This window comes from Gavia stellata, chromosome 19 (assembly GCF_030936135.1).
Source record: "Gavia stellata isolate bGavSte3 chromosome 19, bGavSte3.hap2, whole genome shotgun sequence".
Classification (NCBI taxonomy): Eukaryota; Metazoa; Chordata; class Aves; order Gaviiformes; family Gaviidae; genus Gavia; species Gavia stellata.
This window is the reverse complement of record NC_082612.1, coordinates 3,398,262-3,423,690: the sequence shown is the minus strand read 5'-3', so window position 1 is coordinate 3,423,690 and position 25,429 is coordinate 3,398,262. Positions and strand designations below refer to the sequence as shown.

Genomic DNA, 25,429 nt, shown 5'->3' with positions numbered 1-25,429 from the left:
TTCTCCTTCTCCTTCTCCTTCTCCTTCTCCTTCTCCTTCTCCTTCTCCTTCTCCTTCTCCTTCTCCTTCTCCTTCTCCTTCTCCTTCTCCCCCTCCTCCGGCTTGGTAGGAAGACAGTAAGGGGTAGAGAGGGAAGGAACCGCGTTGTTCACCTCCCCTGCTTTCTCTTCTGAAGAGCTCTTTCCACGGTGTCTTCCCTCCCGCAGCTCTTCTCCACAAAGAGTCCTCCCAGCTAGGGGCCTATCTGCCTCTAAGGAAGGCTGAGGAGATCCCCCACAGCTGTGCAGAGGCTCTGGAGGAGGTGGAGGCCAGGCTCTGGGAGGTAATGAGTGCAAATATGCTGCTTGACCATTTTCATCAGATTCTGTTGTGCAACACTGCTCCTCTGCTGAGCCCTTTTCCTGCTGCTGCCCTTCCCTGGGAGACTCTTTGCTGCTATTACAGTTTAGTTCCTCCCAGCTGGAAGAGTAACTTGACTTCGACAGCTTGCACCAAGAGCTCTCTGAAGTAGTGGTTTGACTCCTGTTTTGCCATCTGCTGAAAAGACTGTTTTCATCATTTATTTCTGTTTTTAATGGCTCGATCTTTTCATCAAAGGAATTTTTCATCACATCAGAATCGACGTATTTATTTCTTTGGCCACTGAGTCTCTCTGAGCTACTTCCTGCTGTTGGTGAATTCAGCATTTTCACAGTGCCTTTCCTCTGGTACGCTATTTCTTCAGTAGTACACGCAGTGTCTATGGTTTTGGTTTCTGTCCTTAAGGTCGTCATACAAACTCCCACTTGGGTTTCTCCTGGTGTGGTTTTATGAATCCTGCAAGTATTTTCAAACACTTCACACACTGACAGATGATGCTGAGAATGCATGGCAAGGATTTTCTCAAAGTTAACTTCCTGTTGCAGGATAGGTTTTTGCACCATGCCTTTATAACTGTCTGGAACGTAAGACCTGGCATCAGAATTAGGGAAGCTTTCCACTTGCAGGCGCTTCTTCACAGATGTGATCAGAGACATGATCTCTTTGGCAAGCATTCCTTTCTCTTCCTCTTCTGTAAATGAAGTGCTATATGAATGCAGTTTTCCCATGGCTTCTCTACATAGCTGACTTGCCTCACGGAGTTTCTCACTCTCCCCATAGAGCCATTGATGCACGGTTGTGAGGCAGAAAGCCGCTTTAATAAAACTGTGGAGCTCCTGCTTGCTGGTGACAGGACTCTTATCGTTCTTGGTGAGGAGGCCAATCTCAAAGGATTCTTTGGCTTCGGACAAGTAGAACTTTCTCTTTTCTGCGGGACAGTCCTTGGAGTGACTATAGGACAGCAAACACACCCCACGGATGTTCTGGGAGGGGATGAAAGAGGCATGAAGAAATTAAAAACCCGGACCTCTGTCAGAGATAAATAAAGGGAGGAAAAAATACGTTTCTTTCCCTTATACAATTTGAAGCAAACGTCAGCTCTAACTGCCTGCTGCTGTGTTTCCTGGAGGAAATAATCTTGCTCTTTTTCCTTTGAAATACAGCTGTAGTTATAGGAGAAGCAGCATTCTCAGATGGGCTTGAAAGCCTATCCTTACTCTGTGGACAGATACTGCTTTCCACCCATCTGCTTAGCTTCTGATTGGAGTTCAGAGCAATGTACAACGTCATACCCACAACACAGACACAATACCCTGTATGATGCAATGTTTGAAAGCCAGATTAGAGCCAAATTTAATAGCCTGGACTCTTTCTCTTATAAAAATGACACTTTCAGAACGAAGACTAATACTTACCACGGCTGTGAGGACAAACAGCGGGGTGTACTGGCTGTAGGCTGCTGCTAGTTTGCAGGCCTCAGCTGCTGATAATAGGCGATGACTGAACTCTCGGAGAAGGCTCTAGTGAAATGAAAAAAGCAAGAGGGAAAATCTTATCTCAAAGGCTTTCTTTTCAAAGAGATGGGTCTACCTGTTAGATTGAATCAAGGCAGCTTGGGATTTATTTCTTGTCTGTTGTAGGCTCCCTGAGCTCTCCGAGATCTTTGAGTCTTGATAGAGTGTGACATCATATCTTAAACAACAACAGCCAGGTCTGTTTCTGAAGAAGCCTTTTTGCTCAGGTTTACCATCAATGTGTCACTTTTTGACCCTATAAACACTCTATATGTTACACAGACACAGACAGACACACTCTGTAAATACTCTTAATGTTTTCTTTTTCCTGAAGCAAGGCATTCTTCCATCTAGGTGCTAATGAACTTTTTCACCATGAGCAATGGAAGTTTCTTCAGCCCTCTCAGCACAGGAGAGGAACTGGAGGAAGAACAAAGTGTGGGTGAATTTGGGCCAACAACATACAGTCCATCTGAAGAATGCAGGTATACAAATACCAAACCAGGTCTTACCAGGTCAATCTCAGCATTGGTTTTAAAACGTACATAATCCATCTCATTCATGGAAGCAAAGATGTCTGCCATAATACCCAAGGAAGTAGCAATTCCCTGAAGGAGAAATGGAAAATTATCATAGTGTTTTTCCCCTTGTATTTTGAATTTTACTGCTTACAATAAAGTAGGTTCTGTGTAGAACACACCAGAAAAGAACCAAAACAAACAAACAAACAAACAAGATCCAAAGAGAAGGACTGCTAGGAAATTCAGAGACGTCATCTTGGTAAGGTTTTATTAATTTCAACTTGCAGAAAGTGTAGCCTGGTGGATACATCTGAGTTTCCAGGAGTGGCAGCCATCCCTATTACCACTAGCTCTAGGTTTCAACTTAAATAGCATTGTGTTCTCCTTAGCATTGCATTTTCCCAAGGTGCTGTTTGTGACAATGAAAGTGAAGTCTCGTGATATTACCAAAAGCTGCAGTAAGCTCTCAGTTAATCATATCTGAAAAAAGACTCAAGCTGTTTTGCCACTGTTCTTCAGAAAAGGCCACAGAAAGCCAAAAATTACATTCACGAACTGGCCAACTGACCCCAGCCTTTCTAAAAAATCCAGGGTGAAGATGTCTAGATAGATGATAGAAGTAATAAATGCTCATCACGCATGGCCTAAGAAAACAAGCAATTTTTTTAACACGCTTCCCAAGCTTATTGCACTGTTTAAAAACCAAATAAAGAGAGTCGGACAAAAGTCAAGAGTTCTTAGTGTTGATATAATTGGGGGTGTTTTGGCAATTTGTAATTGGTTCTACAGAACCAATTAAAAAATATGACATGAACGTGTAACATATAGATCTATGAACTTGCTAATTGTCCATCTCTCTGGAAGATTTGATCTATATGTGCTAGCTAAGGGTCTGCCCAGCTAAATAGTTAAGAATGCCAGGAAGCATCTGTATGCTTTCTGCAAAATTCACTACACATCTTTGCTCCCGTAAAAATGTTCTAAGCTTGAGGTCAAGCTTTAAGGTATGGCAGAGGAGAGGTGACGAGGTCTGGTTTTGTGGTATAACTTATGCTGGGGTACAATTACAAAACTTCTTAAAGCATCACCCTAGGACTTGCAAGACTTAGGTTCACATTCCTGTTTAGCTACGGACACACGGTGCGACTGTTGCTTCATCTACAGCGGGAAGATTAGTGCGGCCAAGCCTCACAAAGGTGTTAAAGACAGATACGGTAGCTGTTGCAAGGTGTTCAGATACTGCAGTGCCAGGGAACATCCATCACCCACAACAGATAGCGTAGTGCAACTCAGCAAATAGATATGCCTGGTTACTAGGAAAAAAGAATTAGCTTTAGTCCTAATAAATGAATAAAATCTCTGGCTGCATTCTGGGATTAGTCTGTCCTTGTCAGAGGCACCTGTGACATCCTCGGTGATGGCTGACTTCAGATGATTCTGCTTAATGAAAACTATTACTCTCATTCCCCTGCAGGAAAAAAAGGTGTCTGTAAGTCTGTGCATGCATGCGGAAACAATGTGCAATACAGACTTTGGCTCAACATTTGTCCTGCATGTTAACCTTGTCTGAGGTGCGTAATTGAAACATTATTGCCAAAAGACTTTTCTGAAGTAAACAAAAGCTAATCTGGAATGATTATTAGATTGGCAAGGATATCCAGAGTGAAAAGGAAATGCTACCTTTTTATCTGGTTGAGGAAGTTTGAAATATCCCACAACTGAAGCCCAAATCAGCTCTGCTGCCTCATACCACATCCCTGAAATACATCAGAAAAATAGTCACTAAGCAGATTACTGCTACAGATGGCTTTCAATAGCTTATTTTACACCTCCTTGAGTCAGGAGCCCTCAAAACAGTATAAAACCATACCATGGCATTTTTTGCTTTGGTGACACTGAACATTTGTTTCCTTTAGGTTTGGGCTGGGCATAAATACACATTTTATGCTCATAAAAGACTTCAGATCAACAGTCACGGAAGATGAAAGGTCGCATCAAAAGCATAAAATTAAGGTTGTTGGCCTCAAGTACCAAGCCCTGAATACAGAAGCCCATCATGCTGAAAACGAGGTATTTTCTTGTCCTGAGAGAGGAAATTGCTGTGATGTACCTGTGATAAATTACTGCATGCCTTTGAGAACAGCGAATTTGGGAAAAGCGTTAGCAAACATGGAGTAGCACAGGGAAAAAGGGAACGACATTTCAGAATGCTCCTCGACTTCTGGTAAGATTAGTAAAAAAATGGTCATTTCTAAAATATGTTTGCTTGGTACATGGCTCTAGGTCCTTGCTGCAAACAGATGGGTGTACAACTCATCTTCTGTGGCTGTGTTATGGGCATCAGGCAGGTGTTCTACACAAGCAAAAACTCTGATATATGCCAAATGTACCATTTGAAAGCTACTGCAAAGCAAAAAAATAGGGGAAAACCTTGAGCAGACATTTATAGAAAAAAGCCTTACCAAGCTTTTGCAGAATCTGTCCTCTGATTTGTAAGCAGACTGACTGAACGAGAATCCTATCACTTTCCTTAGCGTATCTCCAGGTACCTGCAGGAAGAGTGGAAAAACTCAGTAAAGAACGAAAAATGTTGCTGTCATATTAAGCCTCTGAGGGTAACCTAAATCCCACCAAATTGCCAGGATTCTCCCCACTGAATTCGGCTGGTTTGAGTCAGGACTTAGAGTCAGGTACATGACAAAGTGACGGTGCATTAAGGAATATATGGGTATATAGCTCGAGTGACAGCTATATAGAGCATAAAAACAATCTAAAAAGTGAAAGGTACCTCTCTTCCATGAAGTAACAAGAAGTCATTGTATATAAACATTGCACAGAGTTCCACTAAAAAACAGTCAAAAGAATTAATATGGGATATCTTCGTTGTCACCAGTATATACAGCAGAGCAAAATGCTTTTAACCATTGGCAAAACATGTTTTCTTTTCAGATATCAGTATCTCATGAAGAGTAAAACAGAAGTTTTCATGTTAACACAGTACCATCAGTCACACAAAGTCTTTTGTTATCAAATCTATATTGGATTTCAGAATAGAACGTGAAATAAAACCACTAAGCTTTCCTAAGTATTGCGAACATTTCAGTGCAATTCTCAGCATGAAGTATCTGTGCAACAACACATTTTCAATGTTAAAGAAACAAGTATTATCATTGAATATTATTAAAATAATCTTAAAAGAAAAGCATAATCCCAAGAGAGATGAAATGTAGTGTTTCGCATAGCCCGTTCTACTTTAATAGTGATAGCTGCTATTTTGTTTAAAGCTGTCTTGCATGAAGGCCCTTCTAGTATGAGAACCTCAGTTTCACATGAAAAACAAACCAACAAAATTCAGAATAGGCGTCTTAAATTTTCTAAGTTTCATGGTTGTAGAGAAACCTGAATGTATTGATTAAATAAACCCTGAAGGCTAAGAAAATGGAGAACAGATATAAAACCCTAAAACATATTGTCTCAAAAACATAACTAAGTAGTAATTATGGATGTCTGTCAAAATTAATGAATTCTTACCATTAGAAATATTATACATCCCTCCAGATCTGAAACAAGCCACACGACCCACAGTAGAGTCATTTGACAGAAAGGAAAAAAAAAAGTAATTTCTACAAACAACATCATGAATTAAGGAATGGTCCCACTCCTACAGCTTTGCACATCTATCCAGCAATAGAAGAAAGTGCTGTAAGAACCAGGACTCATTCTCTTTTTTACTTAACCCCAAAAGATACTAAATAATTGCACTGCAGTCTGCTACAGGTCTAGAATAAAGTATTCGTTTAGTTCATAGGATCAGTGTGAATTTGGAGGATAAGCATTACTCTAATAATCTGGATTTGGGGCGGGGGGGGAGGGAGCTGTCTTAGTTTTCTAGATCAGTCAATTGCCTGAAATTGGTCCACATTCCAAAATTCTCTGGGCAGAGAAATTAGTAGGAAGGCTGTCAATCCAGAATATTTTCCCACCCAAGTGAAGATATACAAGGATGAATTACAGAAATTTCAAACAAAGTTGCAGTTGCCACATTTTAGCAAAGAAGAAAAGAGAAACGTGATGTAAGGAGTCATTACTGAGGTCACATTGGCTGTATTTGAAGCTTGTGTGTGTGACCGTTAAAATTAGTATCAAAAATCCCACCAAAATAGCAACTATGAAGTGGGAAAAGAAATATATACGTACCTGTTGCTCCATTGTCATTAATAAGGCTGCTTAGAATATATTCAGCTTTTAAAAGTTTACCTGATTAAAAATTAAAAAAAAAAAAGATGGAAAATGAATATAAAAATGTATCATGTGGCATGAAGTGAACAAAAATATTCATCAGTGAAAGCCCCTGCAAATCATACTCTTCTTCCCAGCACTGTCATTGGGTCTGCACTTAGACTAAATTTTCCAATTAAGTACATGCTGCAGATGCTACCTCATGCTCAGGAATCTCTTTGACACAAGCTATTTCACATATACAATAAATGTTGCAAAAAACGCTGATGAGGCAACTGTTTCTAGCCAGACACTTGCTTCAGAAAAATCTCATCAAGAAGCTGTATGATGTTTAACCTGATACATCTCGATATCACCTGCAAATAGATTTGTTGCTGTCAATAGTCATAAATGTACAGGCACTATATGCTATGTATGATATGTGGTTGCACAGTAAGATGAAGTTATGTATATATCTGTTTTACTTAACACACTATACATTCCTGGAAGAGTGCTTAACCTTAAAATGTGAGAAAGGCTTCCTTGAGTCAAGCTCTGGTATTTCTGCTGAAATTCTGTGCATGCTGTCTACGTTCTACGGTACGGCTTCAGTAAACTGACCGCAAGGAGAAAACGACAGGTACCTCTCCTTTACAGAAGAGGCTAAGGCTGCGTGTTGGTTTTAAAGTACACCCAAGCCCTGCGGTGTAGGCAGGTGGCTCCAGGCACTCATCTCTCGCTTTGCTCCTTCCCATGCCTTGGGCTGCTACAGGATTCAGAGCAGGGGAGGTGGCAACAAGATTGGGGCAGGCACTGAGCTGCTGGCCACCCTGCCGGTTGGGATTCCCTGCTCTCATTTCTCTTCCAGAAGAAAGTAGTCTAGCCTGCTTCTTTCAGCAACAGAGCTGCTGGTTTCTGTCCCAAGGAAACACGGCTTCTGGAAACCCATTTTGGTCTCACTGGGGAGTTCACCAGGAGGGGAAGCTCTGCAGATGTACCTCGAAGGCAGCTGACTGGACGTCTCACCACAGAAAGTGTAGCCGCAGGCTATGCTGCCTCCCTGTCACTCTCTACCTAGCTTTTAAGAACCATCTTAAGCACAGAATATACAGCCAAAAAAATGTATAGAAAGGATGCAGCATGCAACACAAAGTGGGGACTCTGCCTTTCAGCCCCCTGTCATATGGCTCAGAGGTTTTGTCGCATGGCCAGAGTCACCCGTGGCAGGCTTGATGGGCTGCAGGAGACCCCTTAGAGTCTAATTTGATCAGCTTGATTCATGTTGAACCTTGCTTTTTGTCTCAGTTGTCCGGCTGAATTCAAGAAGGCTGCTCCAGCCAGTGAAGCAGTGTAAGTGTTGGCTGAACTAGCCCATCAATTGGAGTGTGCCAATACACAGGCACCATGGCAATGGGAGCATGAGAAGTCCACAGTCACAAATAAAAATGCCTATGCAGGGAACTTTTATAGTTCTCTTTTCTGTAAATAAAATATTCCTCAATTGGGTTTTCAGAGCAGGTTTGACTGGCTTTGTTTTCTTCTCCCCAATGGGACAGTGGGAAGATATATTAAAAATCCTACAGGTGTTGCCCACATTATAGGAATGATGGAATTTTATTTTTTTTTTTAAATCAGTTTATCCTCAAGGGGTTGTAAGCTGCGTTGTTTGCACAGTCAAGTGGTCTCACTGAAAAAAAAGAAAAAGCAGCTGGGACAGTGCAGAGAAAATGCTGGGATTCTAATTTACTTTTTAAAGGCCCTTGGTCAGAAGTATAGCAATTCAGATATTCCTGTTTGAAACCAGCAGGGAAGATTTGTTAAGGAACAAAAGCTCCAATTAGTATTTTCCACACCCTTTCACAATTTTCTCTCCTGCTTTTGGCTCTGAAACCCTTTATACCAGCCCCTTTGTGCTAGTGAGAGGGGCTGGGAGGGCTCAAGGGGGCTGGGAGTGGGCTGTGCGTTGGAAAAGATGGCACCGGGGCCGTAAGCATGTCATCCCCAGCAAGGGACAAAGTGTTTTCTTCAAAGTCAAGTAGTTCCTAATTGGGCTTGAGCTGAGAAAACGGAGCGGTACCTGTGTTGACGGAGAGGCGAGCCTGGCGGATGAGCACCTGAGGACTGATCGGCGTGGTGGGCTGCAGCCTGTGCAGACCCTTGGCAATCTGAAGAAGTTTGCTGGAGGCATCAATCCAATACAGGAACCGGTCAATCAGGAACACAATAGCAGCTGCCGTTACACAGTCCTTGACCACGATGGAGGCTTTCAAATAAACCTGAAAAGAACACCAGTGCCATGGAGCAGCCTTGGAGAAACTCACCTCGCAAAGGCTCAGTGAACTGTCTACAGAAAATATTCAGCTTTAGAAACCCTCTGCCTAACGATGGGATAGCCTTAGTTATTTGCTGTAAGGTGGCTACACAGTTTTACAGCAAGTGAAGTACTGAACATTACAAGAAGCAAATATTCACCAGCAATTAAAAGTCTGTCTCAAAATTTCTACTCACCTTATAATCTTTATGTTCCTAGGCATTTATATAATGGAGAAAGTCTTTGTGGCAGTGATCAGATAGGATTTATTTTAACCTATAATTATGACTATTCCTGACCATATTTTCATTTTTAAGATAGGAAGGTTCCAGCTGTATATTTTGTTTGAGCCGTAGATATCATTCCTGATTTTTTTTTTTTTTTGTCCTTCTAATTGTTGTTTAGTATTTGGAACCGCATAATCTGGTGGTCTGTTAATGAATTTAAATCACAGCCAACAGATTACTAGCAGTAATAACAATTAGTTTAAAAGGAGGACATGAGTCTGGAAAGACTGGAAATGGTCATTATAGCCATTGTCCCAGATGGAGCTCAAGCCATCCACTCCTTTGTACATCACAAACAAGCAAACAGGCCAGGAGTCTGATGTTTTTCCCCTGTAGGTCATCTTTAATGACTACTAAGTCTGTATGAATTCTCCTGGATTCCCACAGTGGTTGAGCCATCACACTGACACGAGGAATCAGCCGGAGCTCCTGAGATAGCATGCAGTTAAGAGGACAGGAGGCCAGCAAAGACAGCCATGAGGAGGCACACAGCCTCATCACAGTTGCAGAAATCCACATGGACCTGGGGACATCTACTGAAAACTGACCCCTTCCCATGGTGGGCAGGGGTTGGTACTCCTGCCTGGTGGAGAAGGAGGTGCTCCACATGCTGACATCCAGGCAATTCCCTTTTTACAGGTTTGTCATGCAGTATGGGGAGGATAGCATCCAGTCATTGTCTCACTGGAACATCTGCCTGAAATACAGCCATCTTCCCTGTAAGGGAAGACCCATCTCTTCAGTTATGGAGCCTCGTGGGTGCCCTGACCTGTCTGGTCTTCATGGCCACCAGCCGTTCAGCAGCCTCACGCTGCCTACGGGGAGCCTGGCTTCCTGCTGCCCAGCCTGGCTCGACACCTGGGAGCTGGCAATGGTCGAGTACTGCTTTGTGGTGTGGTCAATCACAAGAGCAAGTTAAAAACACCTTAAACCATATGAAGCCTCCTCAGAAAAAGGACGCGTTTCTCATCTCGTTCATGTCGGCGAGTAACTCCACTCATGGCATAGTAAAAGAAACACAGGGGAGGGAGTATCAGGCCCCACAGCACCATCAGAGGATGAGAGACTGCCAAGAAAACTTTGTCCAAATCCCCACTAAAACATCAAGTTTGTGAGCTATCTCCCAGTTTTGTCTTAGCATAAGCCTCTTTCCCTTGCCTTCCTTGTGCAATCGCACAGGCAGAGCCAGAGAGACAGCAATGTCCACGAACTGCTTTAGACACTGCTCAGACTTCTTGGACTCCTCCCCAGCCTCATTTCTATTCTCTTTGCTTTTAGCTTAGAGCCCCACAATCTGACAACAAGACTCGTTCTTGATTTTGAGCAGCATAACCACCGTCTGAGGTATGCAGGAGAAAACCCAGGTCAAACCATTCAGAGAAGAGCCTACACTATAGGGCACGAAGGCGGGCTCGCAGCAGCGATCTGTTGCGAGCATTTGCTAGCTTGTTTGCACTTCAGCGAAGCGGATTTGTACAAATTTCCTTTTTTTTCCTGAGCCCGAGTTGGATTTTCTAAGAGGATGGCACTTGAAAAGGATTCCTGGAGCCAGGCACGCACAAGTCCGCTTGTGCCGGCCAACAATGGAGGAATCCCCCTCTCCAAGCACCTGTAAACTGACACTGCGAACCAGCCATTCGAAATGCTCATCAACAGGCCATATATTTAAGCACAGAGCATCGCCTAATCTATTTTTTTTCCTCCCCTTCTTCCTTTAATAGATTGGAGCACAAAAGCCTGAGAGAGGGTGACCTACCAAACAAAAGGGCCTTTGAGTTCCTAGGAAAAGTAGACTTGGAGGAGGATGGAAGGAATCCAAGTGGCCCTATTATTTCCACTTGCACTAATTAGACATTTTTCTGTCAGCTATTGAGCACTGCTGAGAGGCCAAACTCACTGAATTCATTTCTAAAGTGTTTACAGAAGTTTGCATCTGTTTGTGTCTCTTCAGGAGGAAAATAAGCACTTCAATAGCATTGTGGAAAATCTAAACGAAGCATCCTATTCTGAAGGGCTTGGCAGTCTTGCAGCTGCATAATTTAACTCTCCGCTCAATGCCGAAACCTCTTGTGTCCCTCTCCAAACCCAAATGGACACAAAATGTAGAAAAGTCAAGCCAGGGAGAGAAACTCAGCTATTTTTTTTTAAAAGGCAGGGCTGCATGCTGTGTGGCACACAGAAACACGGTTCGATGTCAATCTTTGCAATTACGTCCCCCCTGTTCCGACCACTACACTGAGAAATTAATACCCGCTCCTTTCATTCCCTGCCAACTCGTGTGGCTGGAAAATTCCTCAGCACCTACAGCTAATGCACCGGCGTGCTGGGCGCACACCCAAACCATGCACAAAGGCGCTCCCCACACCGCTCTGAAATCAAACGGAGGAGCGGCTCCCTGTCACCCAGCCCAGACCCAGGGAAACCCTATTGACTTCCAAGATGTCACAGCCTACCCCAACACAATCAGAAACTCAGCGCTGCTCGCCGCAGCCGGATGCTTTGCGCTGCATAGCGGGCTAGCGCCCTAAACAGATTTACTCACTTTCTTTATCACTTTAAAGCCGATGTAGGCACATCTACACAGAGAGAGAGAGAGAAAGAGCGAGGTACGTGCACACTTTGTTCTCACATCTGTGTCCATGATGTGAAATGCATATGTCTAATTGAGTTTATGACACAAAGGGAACCTCACGGCTGGGAAGTGGAATCAGGTGGTGAGAGAATTAAATTTGCACCAGATTTCTATACATGGACCATTGGGGAAAATGCAAAACAGCCTTTAGTGAAGGGGTTTTTTCCTTAATGGCGATGAGTGGGAGGGTGTGCTGTTTGCATGGTTTCCTGCATTAGTGGGTTAGCTCCTCCTCACGCCGGGGCTGAAGTTTGGGTCCCAGCTTTGGGTTCAAAGCCACGACGCCTCCTTTGCATTGACAATGGGGGCCGCTCCCAAGAGAGGGGAGAAGCTCAGAACTGGGGCCATCTGGCACTAGGACTGGCAGGAAAGCGTCAAAGGGAAATTATTGGTGCATAGTAAATGAGGACAAGGAGGAGGGGAAGAAAATAGGGGAAAATCTTTATGTGGCAGCTGATGTAAGAGGAATTACAAGCCCAAATAAATGAAATATTGATTTAATCCACTCTCTCTGCCCTCTTTATAAAGTGAGGATCCTGGAGGCAACCCACCCCCCCAGCCTGCGGGCTCGGGAGGGTCCCCTTTGGTAAAACGCCTCTGCAAGCAGCAAGGGTAGAAAGCAGGGGCAGGAATCATTTCATTTTTAGAGTGTCCCTGCAGTTTTGCAGACACTCTGGATTTCTGTGTTTGCTTATATTCATTCATCTCAGACTGTTTTAGTCTTTGTTTCATTTGTAACTGCAGCTGAGGTTTAAAAATCTTAAAAAAAAAACCCCAAAAACAAGAGCAGTCAACAAAGAATTTCTAATTCTGTGCACAGGGCAGCAGTTTCAGTGGCACGTACTTCCAGGTGCTTCAGTTCTCTCCCAAGAGCTGTTCCTAGTTAGCACTTCACTGAACCCTAACAAATTGCCCGGTTTTCTTTCCTCCTGCGTTCGTCCCCTGTCAGATTAAACACAGAGTCACAACACCAATGGATTTGGCTGAAGTCTTTCACCCTTTTACCCCATGCACTGTTAGCAAAGCCTGTCTTTCCAAGAGACCAAAGCTGCTGTCACCGCACGGGACTTCTCTATCAACCTCTGCCTTTCAGCTGGCAATCAGAGCCCACTCGACAAATAACAAGGAATTAAGCCTCCTACCACCTCTGTGATGGGCAGAAGAAAGCATGTCCATGAGGTGCAGACGGATACTCTTGAAGCACGGGACAGTCAAGTCACAGTAAATAGCTGCAGACTGAGGAATAAGAAGCTCCTGGACACTTTCCTCTCTGCTCAGAGCAGCGGAGAACCCCATTTAATGGCTTGAGCTTCTGAAGCTGTTAATTAGCTCAAATTATTCATCCTGAAGGCAATGGAGAGTTGGGTGTTTATTCAATGGGAGCAGCATTAGGTCCATTATCAGCAGCTCAAAACACCACAGAACGGGGCCGTTTTTTACAACCGACCACATCTTGCTTCACCAACTGAGAAAGTACTAGAGCGAGAATAACTCCTGCTTTTCTCAAGAGCCCCCTTTTTTGCAATTTAACTTGCCACTGATTTCATTTTACTGCTATCGGGATGTTCCATGTGCTGCTCTTGGCTTCCACTAACTGAGTGCCATTGCTGTTTGCAGGAAGCAGAGCTCCAGCAGACTGGTGCCTGGAGAGTCCCGCTGGCAGGACCAGCTCCATCCCTTGCAGGATGGAGAGGGCCTCCCACAGCCCATCAACACAAAGCAGAGAAGGCACCATCCCTGGTCAAGCTGCTGTTGGCATGTAGCTCTCAGTGCTGGGTAGCAGTAGTGAAGCGAGTGCACCTACCCGCAGGGGCAAGTGGGAGAACCATCTGTGATGAACTTGAGTGGTCCCAGGAGGGAGGAAAGCAGCAGGCGGCTCAGGCTGCTGAACAGCAGCATTTTGGGGCGAGGACAGAAGCAGAACCCCTTGAAGTGCTGAGGAAACTCCTCGAGGGGGAGTTCCTGGGGGCCTCATGTATCTGACAAGGCAGCAGGGGCTTGGGGGACCACAGTCATCTGCAGGAGTACCTGTTCTTAATTATTACCAAGGATAGGTGCAACAATCATTTTGTGGCCCTGATTTGTCCTGCTGTGCTCAAGCTCTAGACTATTTATAAACTATTGTGGCGATTCCCTGTGGCATATTAAAATACTGTGTTGAAGAGGATATTTTAATGCTTAGAAATAGCTAAGTGCCAGCGACAGAAACACCACCACCCCCCGCCCCCGCGAGGGTGGCATCAAGACCATTACAATCAGCTAAAAATCCGAGAGTCTCCTTCCTAAATCTGTGTCCTCAAAACATCAATCCATTTGAGAAGTAGTTTCATTTGGAAGGAAAACACAACATAGCAATCTCAGTAATACAACATTTAAAGTCTTTTCCAGGGATGAAATACTCCATGAAGCTGCATCTGAGAAAAGAAAATCCTACCCATGAGCAAAGTAAACTGACAGCCCTACAGGTACCCAGGATCAGACTTCCCATTTTTTTATTTGGTGCTCCACATAAATTCTGTTGCCGTTTTCCCACAGAGGCAGCCGAAGACTGAATGCTTTGCAGCACTGCATGCTGGCAGCATCAGGGCGGTCACCCTGGACAGCTGAAGCTCTCCTGGCTGCACCTGATCTCCGATACTTCTCATTTACAAAGCATCAGTGATGGCGCAGCGTAAGGGAGGCTGTGGTGCCACGGATTCTCTCTTGGGCTGAATTCAGCCCACAGCCACAGCTCTCCCTTACGTCACTCTCCGTTTCACTGGGATCACCCAAGAAGAGCTCTTATGAGGCAGGTAGCAAAAGGTCAGCCTGAACAACCAAGATCCCAGGGCTACAATTTAGGGCTTTAATTCTCCTGTTACCACACCAACAGTTGGAAGGAGGAGAAAACTAAATCCTCACCTCCCTCTTTAGTTCTTTTTCAAAGGCTTCCAGCTCTTAAGTGCCACACACACACCTAAGGGTAGTTAGGGCATGTCCCTCAGAATGGTTTCCCTAATGGCAATCCATCAGCACGTAATTAGCCAAGGCCCAGGCAAGGGCTGCGGGGCCTTATTTTCTACTCTCTTCAATATTCCCATTAACTCCCATGAGATTCTGTGCCAGCAGGGCCAGGATCCGTGCTCCCCCATCCACAGCAGGGAGCACGGGGTCAGCCTGCACAGCTCCCTGCAGCGGGTGCAGAGGGACCTGCAGGAGCCCTGTTCTTGGGGGCTTTTCCTTTTGTATTCGCACTGTACCTATCCCAGCAGATCCTGGTCCATGGCTGAATGCCTGAGCCTGGATGCGGGAACTATTGATACGTACGATAAAAATGAGGTAAAGCCCCACATCATTACAATGGGTTTGCAAACGGGCTCCGATCTTGCAAAAAAGTAATAATAATATGTGGCATGAATCGTCCCACAAGAGAACTACTTGTGTACATAGAGTTGTCCTTCAATGTAACCCACAACAGGGTTTGTGGGATCAAAGCCTACGTGTCCATGGGCATGTTGCCCTCTATTGGCTGGTCACCGAGATTAAGGCTATTTCCATCCCTTGGGATAGCGAAGATCTGCAGGAAGGGTAACCCCTGGCAGACTCCCTTTTGGATCTGCAGCCCCAGTCCGAACCCCACAGCGCATGTGGTATTTAGAGAGAAAAAGTAATCCCTCCTTATTTGTACTTGTCAGCAAGGATGCTGTGACAATTCTGATTTTGCTTTGATTTGTTAAAAGCAAAAATCCCAGTGCTTCCCAGTTTTTGCTTTGGATAGAGATGCTGGTTAGCGCCCTTCAAGCCTTAGTGCAGATTCCCACCAAAGGGGCATTCAGGCTGAGACAAGGCTGCAGGACGAGCTTGGTTTGCTAGCCGATGGCAGCCGACAAGAAGGCTCTCTTAAAACCTGCTAGGAAAACGTGGAAAACAGTATGTTGAGCTTGTTGAACTGGGGTGGCCTTTGGATTGGCTGGTGAATCCCCAGCAAGGAGAAGAAAAAAAAAAAAAGAACCCAAACCAAAAAACCCCACCTTCTGTAAGATGCAAAGATTTTGTAAAATCAGAAGTGCTGGTTTGCCTCAAAGATTACAGTAAATCTGTTGCCTTAAAATCCCTAAGGAGGTTCAGTAATTTCATATAGTGGAGAGAGAGAGGGGAAAAAAAAGAAAAGTTTGCGTACATTGCCAAAATCTGCCCTGAGCCCTGCTCTGGCAGCAGCACGGCTCCCATTGAGGCTGCAGCGAGAGAGCGCTGAGGAAAGCTTGGCTTGCCTTTAGCCCTTGCTCCCCCAAGCTGGTTTTGCCATGCCTTCCTACTGCTTCAGCCAGCATGCAGAAGTAATGAGCATCCCAGCGCAAAGGCGAAGAAGAGCACTTGAAAAGGCTGCAGGTGCAGGTGGCTTTGCCTTCTTGATGTGTCAAACTAGCATGCAGCCGCCAGCAACGGGTATCCCACTTTTTAAAGTGCAACACTAAGGCAAACCCTTGAAGCCAAAGCCTAATCCGCTTACTCACTGTGCTTGGTCTCATGGAGCTTTTCAGCCTACTCGCAGAGTAAAACATCCTCATGGTGAGCCCTGGTAGCTCTGCCTCCTCGTAACACCAGCAGTGTGTTATGGTAATGAAGTGCCTTTTATTCACGGATCTCAAAGCACTTTTTAAATGTAATGAATTACGGTTTATGAGCTTATTCTAAGCATGGCAAATTAAAATAAACAGAGATGAAAAATTTTAAAGGTTTTTCTGAACAATAAATCGACAAAGACTTAGCTTTTTCCTCCAGGGAATTAAATTATCCTTCTGTCCCTCATGCCAAAAAAAAAAAAAAAGAAAAAAGGAAGAAAAAAGTTGCTCAGACTTTTATCTTTCCTCATCACACTGTAATCACTTCTCTTCAGCCTCATTTCCCCCCCAGCTTTTTATTCAAAGAACTGAAGCAGCCTTTGCACTGCCTTGAAATTTTATTTAAAAAAAAAAAGGGAGGGGGGGAAGGAATGGATGAAGGGAAAAAAAAAATCCCTTTTCCTGACTAATACTAATAATACAGGTCAAAATGTCAGTCTATCTACAATTAAATGGAAAACAAAAAAGGTTTTCCCTTTTTCCCATGGTACAATGGCACTGGAATATAAATTACCGATGAAGATGAAATAATACTTCAAAGCACATGGGGAAAGGCAGCACAACGTTTACAAAGTATTTTCAACCACAGGATGAAACATTGAAGACAACGGTAACCAATGGACTTCAGGGGGTGTCGGTGAATAGTCTAAAACTAGCATGCGGTAGGATTTTAGGTCCCTATAGTCTATGACCCCATGATATGCTTTGTTTAACAAGGGCAGCTGCAGTTATCAACAGATGTTTCAGCAATAAATAATTGGTATCATCTCAGAAAAGATCCATCTACCTGGGGAGAGGGCATAATGCTGCAAACACTGCTCCACTATTACAGCCACATTAATCTCCCATCTAGCCAGGTCTCTCAGGGAGTTTACTGCAGGTGTTTATCCTGGGAGAGCGCAGACAAACGCTCCAAAGTTAGAGAGCCGTGCAGGGATTGTAAAGGAGGTCAACCTCTGCCATAAATTTCTGTCTAAGGCCACACACACCAAAGAGAAAAAGAAAATAAATACCCAAGAAGCAGCCGCTCCCCACCCCCCCAGCAAATTCCGGATCCCTGCAATGTGGGGTGCTGGCGAGGGGATGCTGGGGCTGACACCTCCCAGCCCTGCCACTGGCTTTTCCAAGCTTCTCATTGCTCAGTGCTGTTCAAAGTAATCATCGTCCTCAAACACTTGCTGGCCCTACTTGGGCAGGGCTCTCTCTGAAGCAGGTGAAATCTCCTGGCCACCTTGAAGTTAACAGCAGTTTTGCAGCTGGGATTTCAGCAGGGCCAGACCTCCCTGCCCTGAATCCCAGATTTTCAGGCCAGACTGCCCCTTCCCACGAGGAATGGGACTGTGTTGGCTTCAGACATGCACCACAGTAAGCAAAAAAACCCCAAAAAACTCACAAACCTCATCCTTACTTTATGTCTGTCCTGCCAGAAGGATACTCATTAGCCTACATATTCCACTTACCATTGAAAAGGGAGTCCTCTTTTGCTACAAGTCATCTCTGACATGCCTCCAAGAAAATCAGAAGAGCAAAAAGCAATCCACATTTCTTGCTGCTTTCTAATCTTTAAGCTCAAACTCATCACCTTACAGCATGGGATCCCCAAGCACCATTTGGATCCTGCAACTCCTTATACAGCCAAGTATCCCTTACTCACAGGAGAAGTCACATTAAATTCTTGCCTCTCCTGCCTAGGTTTCAGCCAGCTTTGGTCCTCAAAGAGATCCTGTCAAGTAATTTTCTCGAAAAAAGAAAAGCAGGTGATGAATTGTGCAAGCCCTACTAAAGTGAGTAATCTTCATTGCCTCCTAGCAGTGCTGAATTAAACAAGGCAGAGCATTCTTTTCAAATTCATGTTTTTTTAAAAACTTTACGTAAACATTCAGCATTTTAGTTTTATTATAATGCCAGCCAAATGCCTGGGCACACTCAAAACTTTATTATCTGAATCCATTTTATCTTCCCTGCACTGGGAGAGCACATAAAACTGCAGGTACCAGCAAGACCTCAAACCAATAGCCTTGCATGGTGTTGCACACCCGTCTGCCGCAAGCTACGTAGCCAACAGACCAGAAGTCTAACCCAGAGGCAAAGGTCCCACTGATCTCACAACCTTGGCTTGGTTGCAGTGGCAGTAGAGAGCAGGACTTTCCTTTCCTTGGAAGATTCAGCGGTCACATAGAGATGAGCTGTCTCAGAAGGAGGAGGAAACCATGATTCACACATGTTGCTTCATAGCAACTTCAGTGAAAAAAACCTGGAAACTATATGTAGCTTCTAGGTTCCCCTCTTGTCTGAGGACCGAAAAAAATAAACGTCACATCTCTACTTTGGCCCTTTGGCCTTTATGAGCAGCCCCATCCCAACACAGACTCGTTCACCTCTGCTTGCCAAGCAGTTCCTCACCTGCTGCTGCCACCGTGCACAAAAACAAGCCCCTGAACCCACAGGTGATACTACCTACCAGGGCTCTGCATACCCTCAGGCACCACAGCTGGACATTTTACACAACAGGTGTGTTGAACTTCATACCAGCAAATCGGGGAGCCTCGCGCTGATCATATCTTGCAGGTTTGTTTTGTCTTCTGGGCCGAGGTCTTGTTTGTATTGCCACTTCTCTGGCACAAAGGGCCACTTCATTTCCTTTGCCTCCTCCAGAAGGGTCCTCAAGTCCTCGGGAAGCAAAGCTGAAAAGGTCAAAGAGCAGGTAAAGATATTGCAGCAGGTTCGGCCACAATGCTTACAACAGAGCACCTACCCTGCAAAAAGCATACCTCCCCTCCCTCTCAGACCTTCTTCCACTTGCTACCAGCTCTTAACTCTTGCCACCAGCCTTATCGGGAGGGAAGGTGAGCTCTCCTGTCATCCGTTAGCCTTGGCTGCTCTGCCATCCCGGTAAATGGGAGCCATCAGCCATTAAAAGGGCTTTCAGCAGGAAGTCACACCAGCTGGGGGCTGGCTGGGTGTGAAGAGCTACTCCAAGAGAGACAGGAGGAAACCTATTCCCCCATGTGAGGAGAGGACTCCTGGCAGAGCAAACGGGGCCAACAGCACAGACCTGTCCCCTTGCTCAGGGCTTGCTGGTGACAGTGGCAGAGCCAGCTTGAAAAGCCACATACAAACTGGGAAATAAACCCAGACCATATAAAGCAATTAGACAAAAATCTAAAGGGATATAATGAATAACAAGCATACGCTCTTGAGAATAATTATTTGACTGACAATTCAGTAAGAAAAAAATTGTTGGCCTGAGTTACTCAACCTGCTCTCAAAGCAGTACCCATAGATTACAGGACACACTTTCCCTCAGCACAAGAGAGCTCACTGTTACAGCAAGACAAAATGGTTTAAGCCACGTGCCTGGGAACCGCTATTAACGTGGCAGTGCCCACGGATGCATGGCAGATAGCAGCTGAAGCCTTGCTATGAGATTCCCTGTTTGAAGCTGATGCATCTTCTTTGAAGCCGGCTTAGCCAAGTAATTCACATTAGCTGAGGAGCTGGCCTGAGCTTCAGTACTTCTCTTGCAGTTTGCAACAGAAGTTAAAAAGAAGTTAAGAGGAGAAGGTGCCCTTGGTCCAGGCACACTCCTACCCAGGCATAGCCAGCACAGAGCCGCATGGAAACGCCAGTCCTCACGCCTTGCACCCAAGGGTTTCCAAACCCTACCCAAAGAACAGCTTCCCTCCCAGCTGGAAAGGCCAAGCACAAAGGATTCAAAAGACAGACTTTTTTTCTGGATGAGGTCCAAGTACTCCCAGCTCCCACGCCTGGCCCCTGATCCTCAAGCGATGTGCCAGAGCTCGCAAGGCAAAAGCACAGTTTGGCCCAAGCCCATGCCCATGCCCTGCTCCCTCCCTGGTCTGGCCCTTCGCTTCCCATATAACCATCAGCTTCGGTTGGATCTCCAACCTGACCCGACTAAGGATGCAACTGCTAGTAGGAGCACACAGCTAAAGATCTGGGCTTGGATTTGTCCCTTCCTTTCAGATGCAGCCCACATTTTAATTTTCTTTGAAACAGAGGTGAAGCTGCAGCCTGAGTGTGCTGTGCTGTGCTAAGCGCTTGGCCGGGCAGACTCTCCGGCCAATAAAAGTGGATTAACAAGGATTATTGACCAGATGGGGTTAATGGTGATCATCAGCTGCAGATCTAGCCCCTTCTGGCCATTAATCCTCAGAAAAAACCCTGCTCAGAGACCATCATTGCTTTAATGCGGCAACGCAATAAATGTATTGCTACATATTTTTTAATCAATCCTTTATGGATGACTGTAGAAAATGCACTACCTAAAAAGTCTTATTTCATGCTCATATTACAGTGCATTCACCAGTATGTTTTTCCTAGGTAAAAGTGGGAAGTCAAATATTTAGGGCCCTTTTTCCAAAAAGTCACCTTTAAAGAGATGCTTTTTTCCAACCCACGTTTTCTCACTTGTTGCTGCAGCTCTGGACACGCTTCCCATTACACATCCCAGCTTCACGCGCAGCCATGTTTCCCTGCCCTTCTGAAGTGGTGTCTGGAGGGGCTCAGCCCTCCACGCCATGGCAAGGTGGCCAAGCAGCAGAGCTGGAGGGGAGAGGAGGTCGTGCTCCCACCCTCACATCTCACTGTAAAATCAGTGCAGGAGCAGGGATACCCATCTCATCACAAGGAACGGAAAATGATGGACAGAGGGTTTTATCCCACCGTGTAGGAGGGGTAAGACCGAGCTTCCCAAAATCTTTTCCAAAGGAGGATGGGGGGGCCTGAAGGCAGTCACAACAAGCACATGTGTCCCCACATGATCCCATAGGACTGACATTTTGTGGAGGGATCTAGAGAAAGAGAAATAGGGTGCTTACACAGACAGCCTTTCTGTCTCCTTCTCTACCTTCTTCCTTTGTCTTTCCCATGCGAACTCACACTTACTTAAATAACACTAAAACAGGAAACAATAACAGTGTCAGCAACTATGAAAAAAATGAGTGGGATAATATGGACATTGGTATTCTCATTGAAGCATAAAGGTATTACTGCTGTCCTCCTTTCCCTGTTCTCCATGTTATCCTTAATTAAACCTTAATCCCTCTCCTACTTGATAAACTAAAGAGCAAAGAATAGGGCCAAATTCTTTAATATTTAACTTTGATTTTTAAAGAGGCATCCTCACCAGTCACTACTGCTGAGCTGGTTAGAAAAGGAAACCAGGGTAACATTTTCAGAAGGATTTGGCAATCTAGGAGCCTTCAGTCATCTTTGGGGTTGGACATTCGTGTAAGCCTAGCAGGATAGAGCTTCAAGCCTTGCTGGGACGTCTAGTTGTCACCGCATGGAAATAAACACAATTAGTGTGTTAATGACAATAAAATGACGTTGTATCGCAAGAACATCCACTAGAACCACACCAACCAGTTGGGGAGCTGGTGTGAACAGTCCTGCAGCTTTCAGCTAAAATCCAACTCCCAGGACAAGAGTTTACTCTTGTAACAGATAGCTGTTCTCACCGCAGGAAATACGAATTCGTTAATTAACGACGCTTGAACTGACACAGAAGTTGATTGGACTGATTTCTAGCCTAAAAAGAAATTAAAAAGCAATCCAGACCCATCTAACACCCATTCTGCCCCCTCAACTAAAGCGAGGTAAGGATGCGCTCCTCCTCTCCCCTCTACTCGCCATTTATATGTATTTGGCTTTTAGTTCCTACTGCGCCTGGTCTGAGAAAGCTGGGGCGAACAAAGGCAGCCCCGGGAGGAGAGGGGGGCGAAGAAACCCCCTCCGCCTCTGCGCTGGGAGGGACCCCCGAAGCCGAGAGCTGCCGACCTGTGAGGCCCTGCCTACCCCGAGCAGAGAGCCCCAGCAGTTATTAATGTCACTGTCACCGCCCCGCTGCTGGGTATTTTTCTTTCAGCTGATGGGAACACGGTCCTCAGAAAAGCCTGAGCATCACTTCAGGCTCTGATCGCCCATTTCCTGAAGCAGTTTACCTGAAGGACCATGTCTAATCAAGTGATTATAAGGGCACTGATTTACCTTATCTGGAACTAAACTGATTATTTCTCATACTTTGTGGTATTTAATAGGAGAAAAGGAGGGAGGAGGATGAGGGAAAAAAGCGCTACCTGATTAGGAGTTCAAGAGCCTATTCTAAGGAGCCATAATAAAACTTGAAAGAATTTGTGATTAGGAAACAAAGTACCCTTTGTTGAAAACAAAAAAAGAAGAGAAAAATCTTCCAGTATCCATAACAGAAACCTATACGCCACCCTCCACCGCAAACAGACTTAGGTGCTTCACAAAAAGGCAGCTGACCTCCCAGCAAGAACAAGGACGGTCAGAAAAACATATTCTCAACGGCTCTGCAGTCCGAGACAAACAAAGGACTTTGAAGATCAAATTAACGTTATGGCCGAGTCATTCATGCAAAGCAAAACTAAACATTATTAACACTAAACTGGAAAACGGAGAGTACTGCAGATGTGTCATGCAAAGGAAAACCTGCACATAAATAGATTTTTTGTAGTTTTCTGCTAATGCCTTTGGTTTTCCTGCCAGAAATTTCACCTTCATCCTTTACCATATTCTTCCGTCCTTGCTGAAGTTATTTTTCTGTGTGGCAGGGAGGAGTACATAACCTCCCTACCCTGTACTGAAAAGGTGTAATTCAAACAAGTTCAGCAATTCAAACATGCCTTTAATTTCATGAATGAAAAAGCTGTGGCAATGAAGTTATGTTGCTCTCTGTAAGTCTGAACCTAGAGAAAACTGAACCGAGTGTATTGCATCCTTTCATGATTGACATGTACTGGATTGCCACTGGAATTAAGAAATAAATAGTATTTTTTTTTTTTTACAAACCACTCTCAAAGCACCACAGCAATACCAAAATAAATGCTGGTTTCCAGCAGGTAATGCCAGCATTAAAACAAATTAAGAACCCTTCTATTACTGCTCTTGCTAAATACTGCTTTCTTTCCCAGTTATTTATTCCAGCCATTAGCTGGCATGGATTTTCCTTTCAAGAGGGGTATCGCAAGCTTTTTTTTCTTTGGACACCACTTATAGAGGTCACACACATTTTACAAGATAAAGATTCAGGCAATGAGCTCTTTAATATATTAGGAGAAGCTGACAAACAGAAAAGGCCCTCCCCCAGTTCCTATGAAAGGAGAGGAAATATGTGCCCTTATTCAGAAGTTGCATCCTTTTTTCTTTCTTTTTTTTTTAATAACTGAAATTTATGTGCATCAGCAAACTTTTGGGCATTGTTCTTCCCAAACTAAACTGTTCCTTACAGCCTCATGTTTACTGAAGCCTAAAATTAGAACTGACAGCAATTCACTGCAACAAAGTGGACTTCTTTCCCTGCCTGCCTGTAGCCCGCGTCCCATTCATGGCCTCGAAATCCAGGCATCTCTTGACACTCATCTGCCAGGAGAAGAAAAATAGGGCAGGGCTGAAGACCGGCGGCTGCTGCCATGGTCCTGCTGCCTCTCCTGGGGACCTCACCTTGGCATTGCCGGTATTCTCGCTCGTCTTCCTCGCCTGTGTCAGTCTTTCCTGACAGGACCGCATCCAGAGCTTGCTTGCACTCCTGCAGCAGTGTGGCCACAGTGTTTTGATTATTCATGAAGGCTGATCCCACTCGGCTGTGAATCGGGTGTCCCCGGGTGCACGGTGATCAATTACTTAAGAGAAGACACGGATTCTAAATGAAAAGGATCCCTTCAAGGCTGAGGTACCTGGCGAACAAAGGAGGGGGAAAATGATTAACTAAAGTATCATCAATTATGTGAAAGGCTCAAGCAGGGAGAAATAATAGGGGAAATAGATGAAAATACATGACAGCCTCGGAGGACTTTATTAGAGGAGTGTGTGAAATTACTGCAGGGTCTCGGTGACAAACTGTGTGAGGCGAACATCTCCGAGGCGCCAGGGAGAAAGGAGGGGCTCTTCAATGGAGCTGTGAAACCCCAAGCAGGGAAGTGACTAGCCAAGCTGTGCCGAAGCCCTTTGCACCTGGGAGGCTCAGGCTGTCGCACACTGTTAGCCAGGATTGAATGGCAGAGCCGTGTGCGCTCTGAACTCGCAGAGGATGCTACGTACGTTTACCAGACCACAGGGCCGTCTCTTTTACCATGGGGCAAAGGAGCACATTGCTCTCACCTCTCAGGCTAGCCCTGCTCCTGCCACATAACACAGCATCCTACCACGGTTTGGCTGATGTAGTGGAGCAAAAACAGTCTTTGAAGGAGCCCGCTGGAATGAAAAGTATTTTTGCTGATGTGGCAGCATGCTGCAGAAGCTCACCTAGCACAAAGCCACAGGCCTGCAGGATGAGCGCTAGAGCTGATCACAGCTTCACCAGCGCTGTGACAGACAGAAAGGACTGGGGCTTTCGACCACCTTATCGAACACACACAAGGCTTGTTTTTGTCACAACTGGGTCTCCTGCAATCAGACCAGCTCTCAGGAGCCTTTCCAAACCTGATAACCCCTCCTGCCCACCTCCTGTACCGACCCCGTCTCTCTGCCTCCCCAGGGAGCCCACCTCGTGCCCCCACCCTCAGGAAGTGCTCCTGGCACCAGCACTGCCTGGGTGCTGCTGAGCATCCTTCTGGGCAGGGGCCACGGGCACCCACGAGCAGCCAGGGCTCAGGACTGAGGAGATCAGCTGGTAGCAGCCACGTGTAGGCTCTGGATACGCTGTAGAGCAACTTGCACGTGATGTGCAGGATACCAACACCAAATCCTTTCCAGTTACTACAGTAATTTTGGTGGAAGTCCCTAGTAGCAGAGGTCTGCCAGCGTCTGCTTGGACTGCCTCTATCCAAGGCCAGCTCTCCATACGTTCACCCGGCTGTCTGGCCTGCTGTAACTTTTCCACGGAAAGTCCTTCAGGTGTTTAGGACATTGCCAATGACGATGCAAAAAAACCCCCACCATTTCCATCCCAGGTATCAGGCTCAGTATCTGCTAAAACAGTCAGGCAGCTTTCAAAAATTA

At 45.2% G+C, this 25,429-nt stretch overlaps 1 protein-coding gene across 1 annotated transcript in view; it reads right to left on the bottom strand.

The window, feature by feature from the left end:
* ALPK1 (alpha kinase 1) overlaps positions 1 to 24,053 on the bottom strand; it is a 30,564-nt gene extending 6,511 nt beyond the window's left edge. Inside the window, exons 1-9 of the mRNA XM_059826923.1 lie at positions 23,933 to 24,053; positions 18,974 to 19,128; positions 8,691 to 8,889; positions 6,593 to 6,652; positions 4,858 to 4,944; positions 4,076 to 4,152; positions 2,387 to 2,482; positions 1,776 to 1,880; positions 92 to 1,343 (exon numbers count right to left, since the gene is read on the bottom strand). Coding sequence (XP_059682906.1) covers positions 92 to 1,343; positions 1,776 to 1,880; positions 2,387 to 2,482; positions 4,076 to 4,152; positions 4,858 to 4,944; positions 6,593 to 6,652; positions 8,691 to 8,889; positions 18,974 to 19,128; positions 23,933 to 24,053 — 2,152 coding nt within the window. The remainder of the gene's footprint in view (positions 1 to 91; positions 1,344 to 1,775; positions 1,881 to 2,386; positions 2,483 to 4,075; positions 4,153 to 4,857; positions 4,945 to 6,592; positions 6,653 to 8,690; positions 8,890 to 18,973; positions 19,129 to 23,932) is intronic.
* Between the last annotated feature and the right edge of the window lie 1,376 nt (positions 24,054 to 25,429).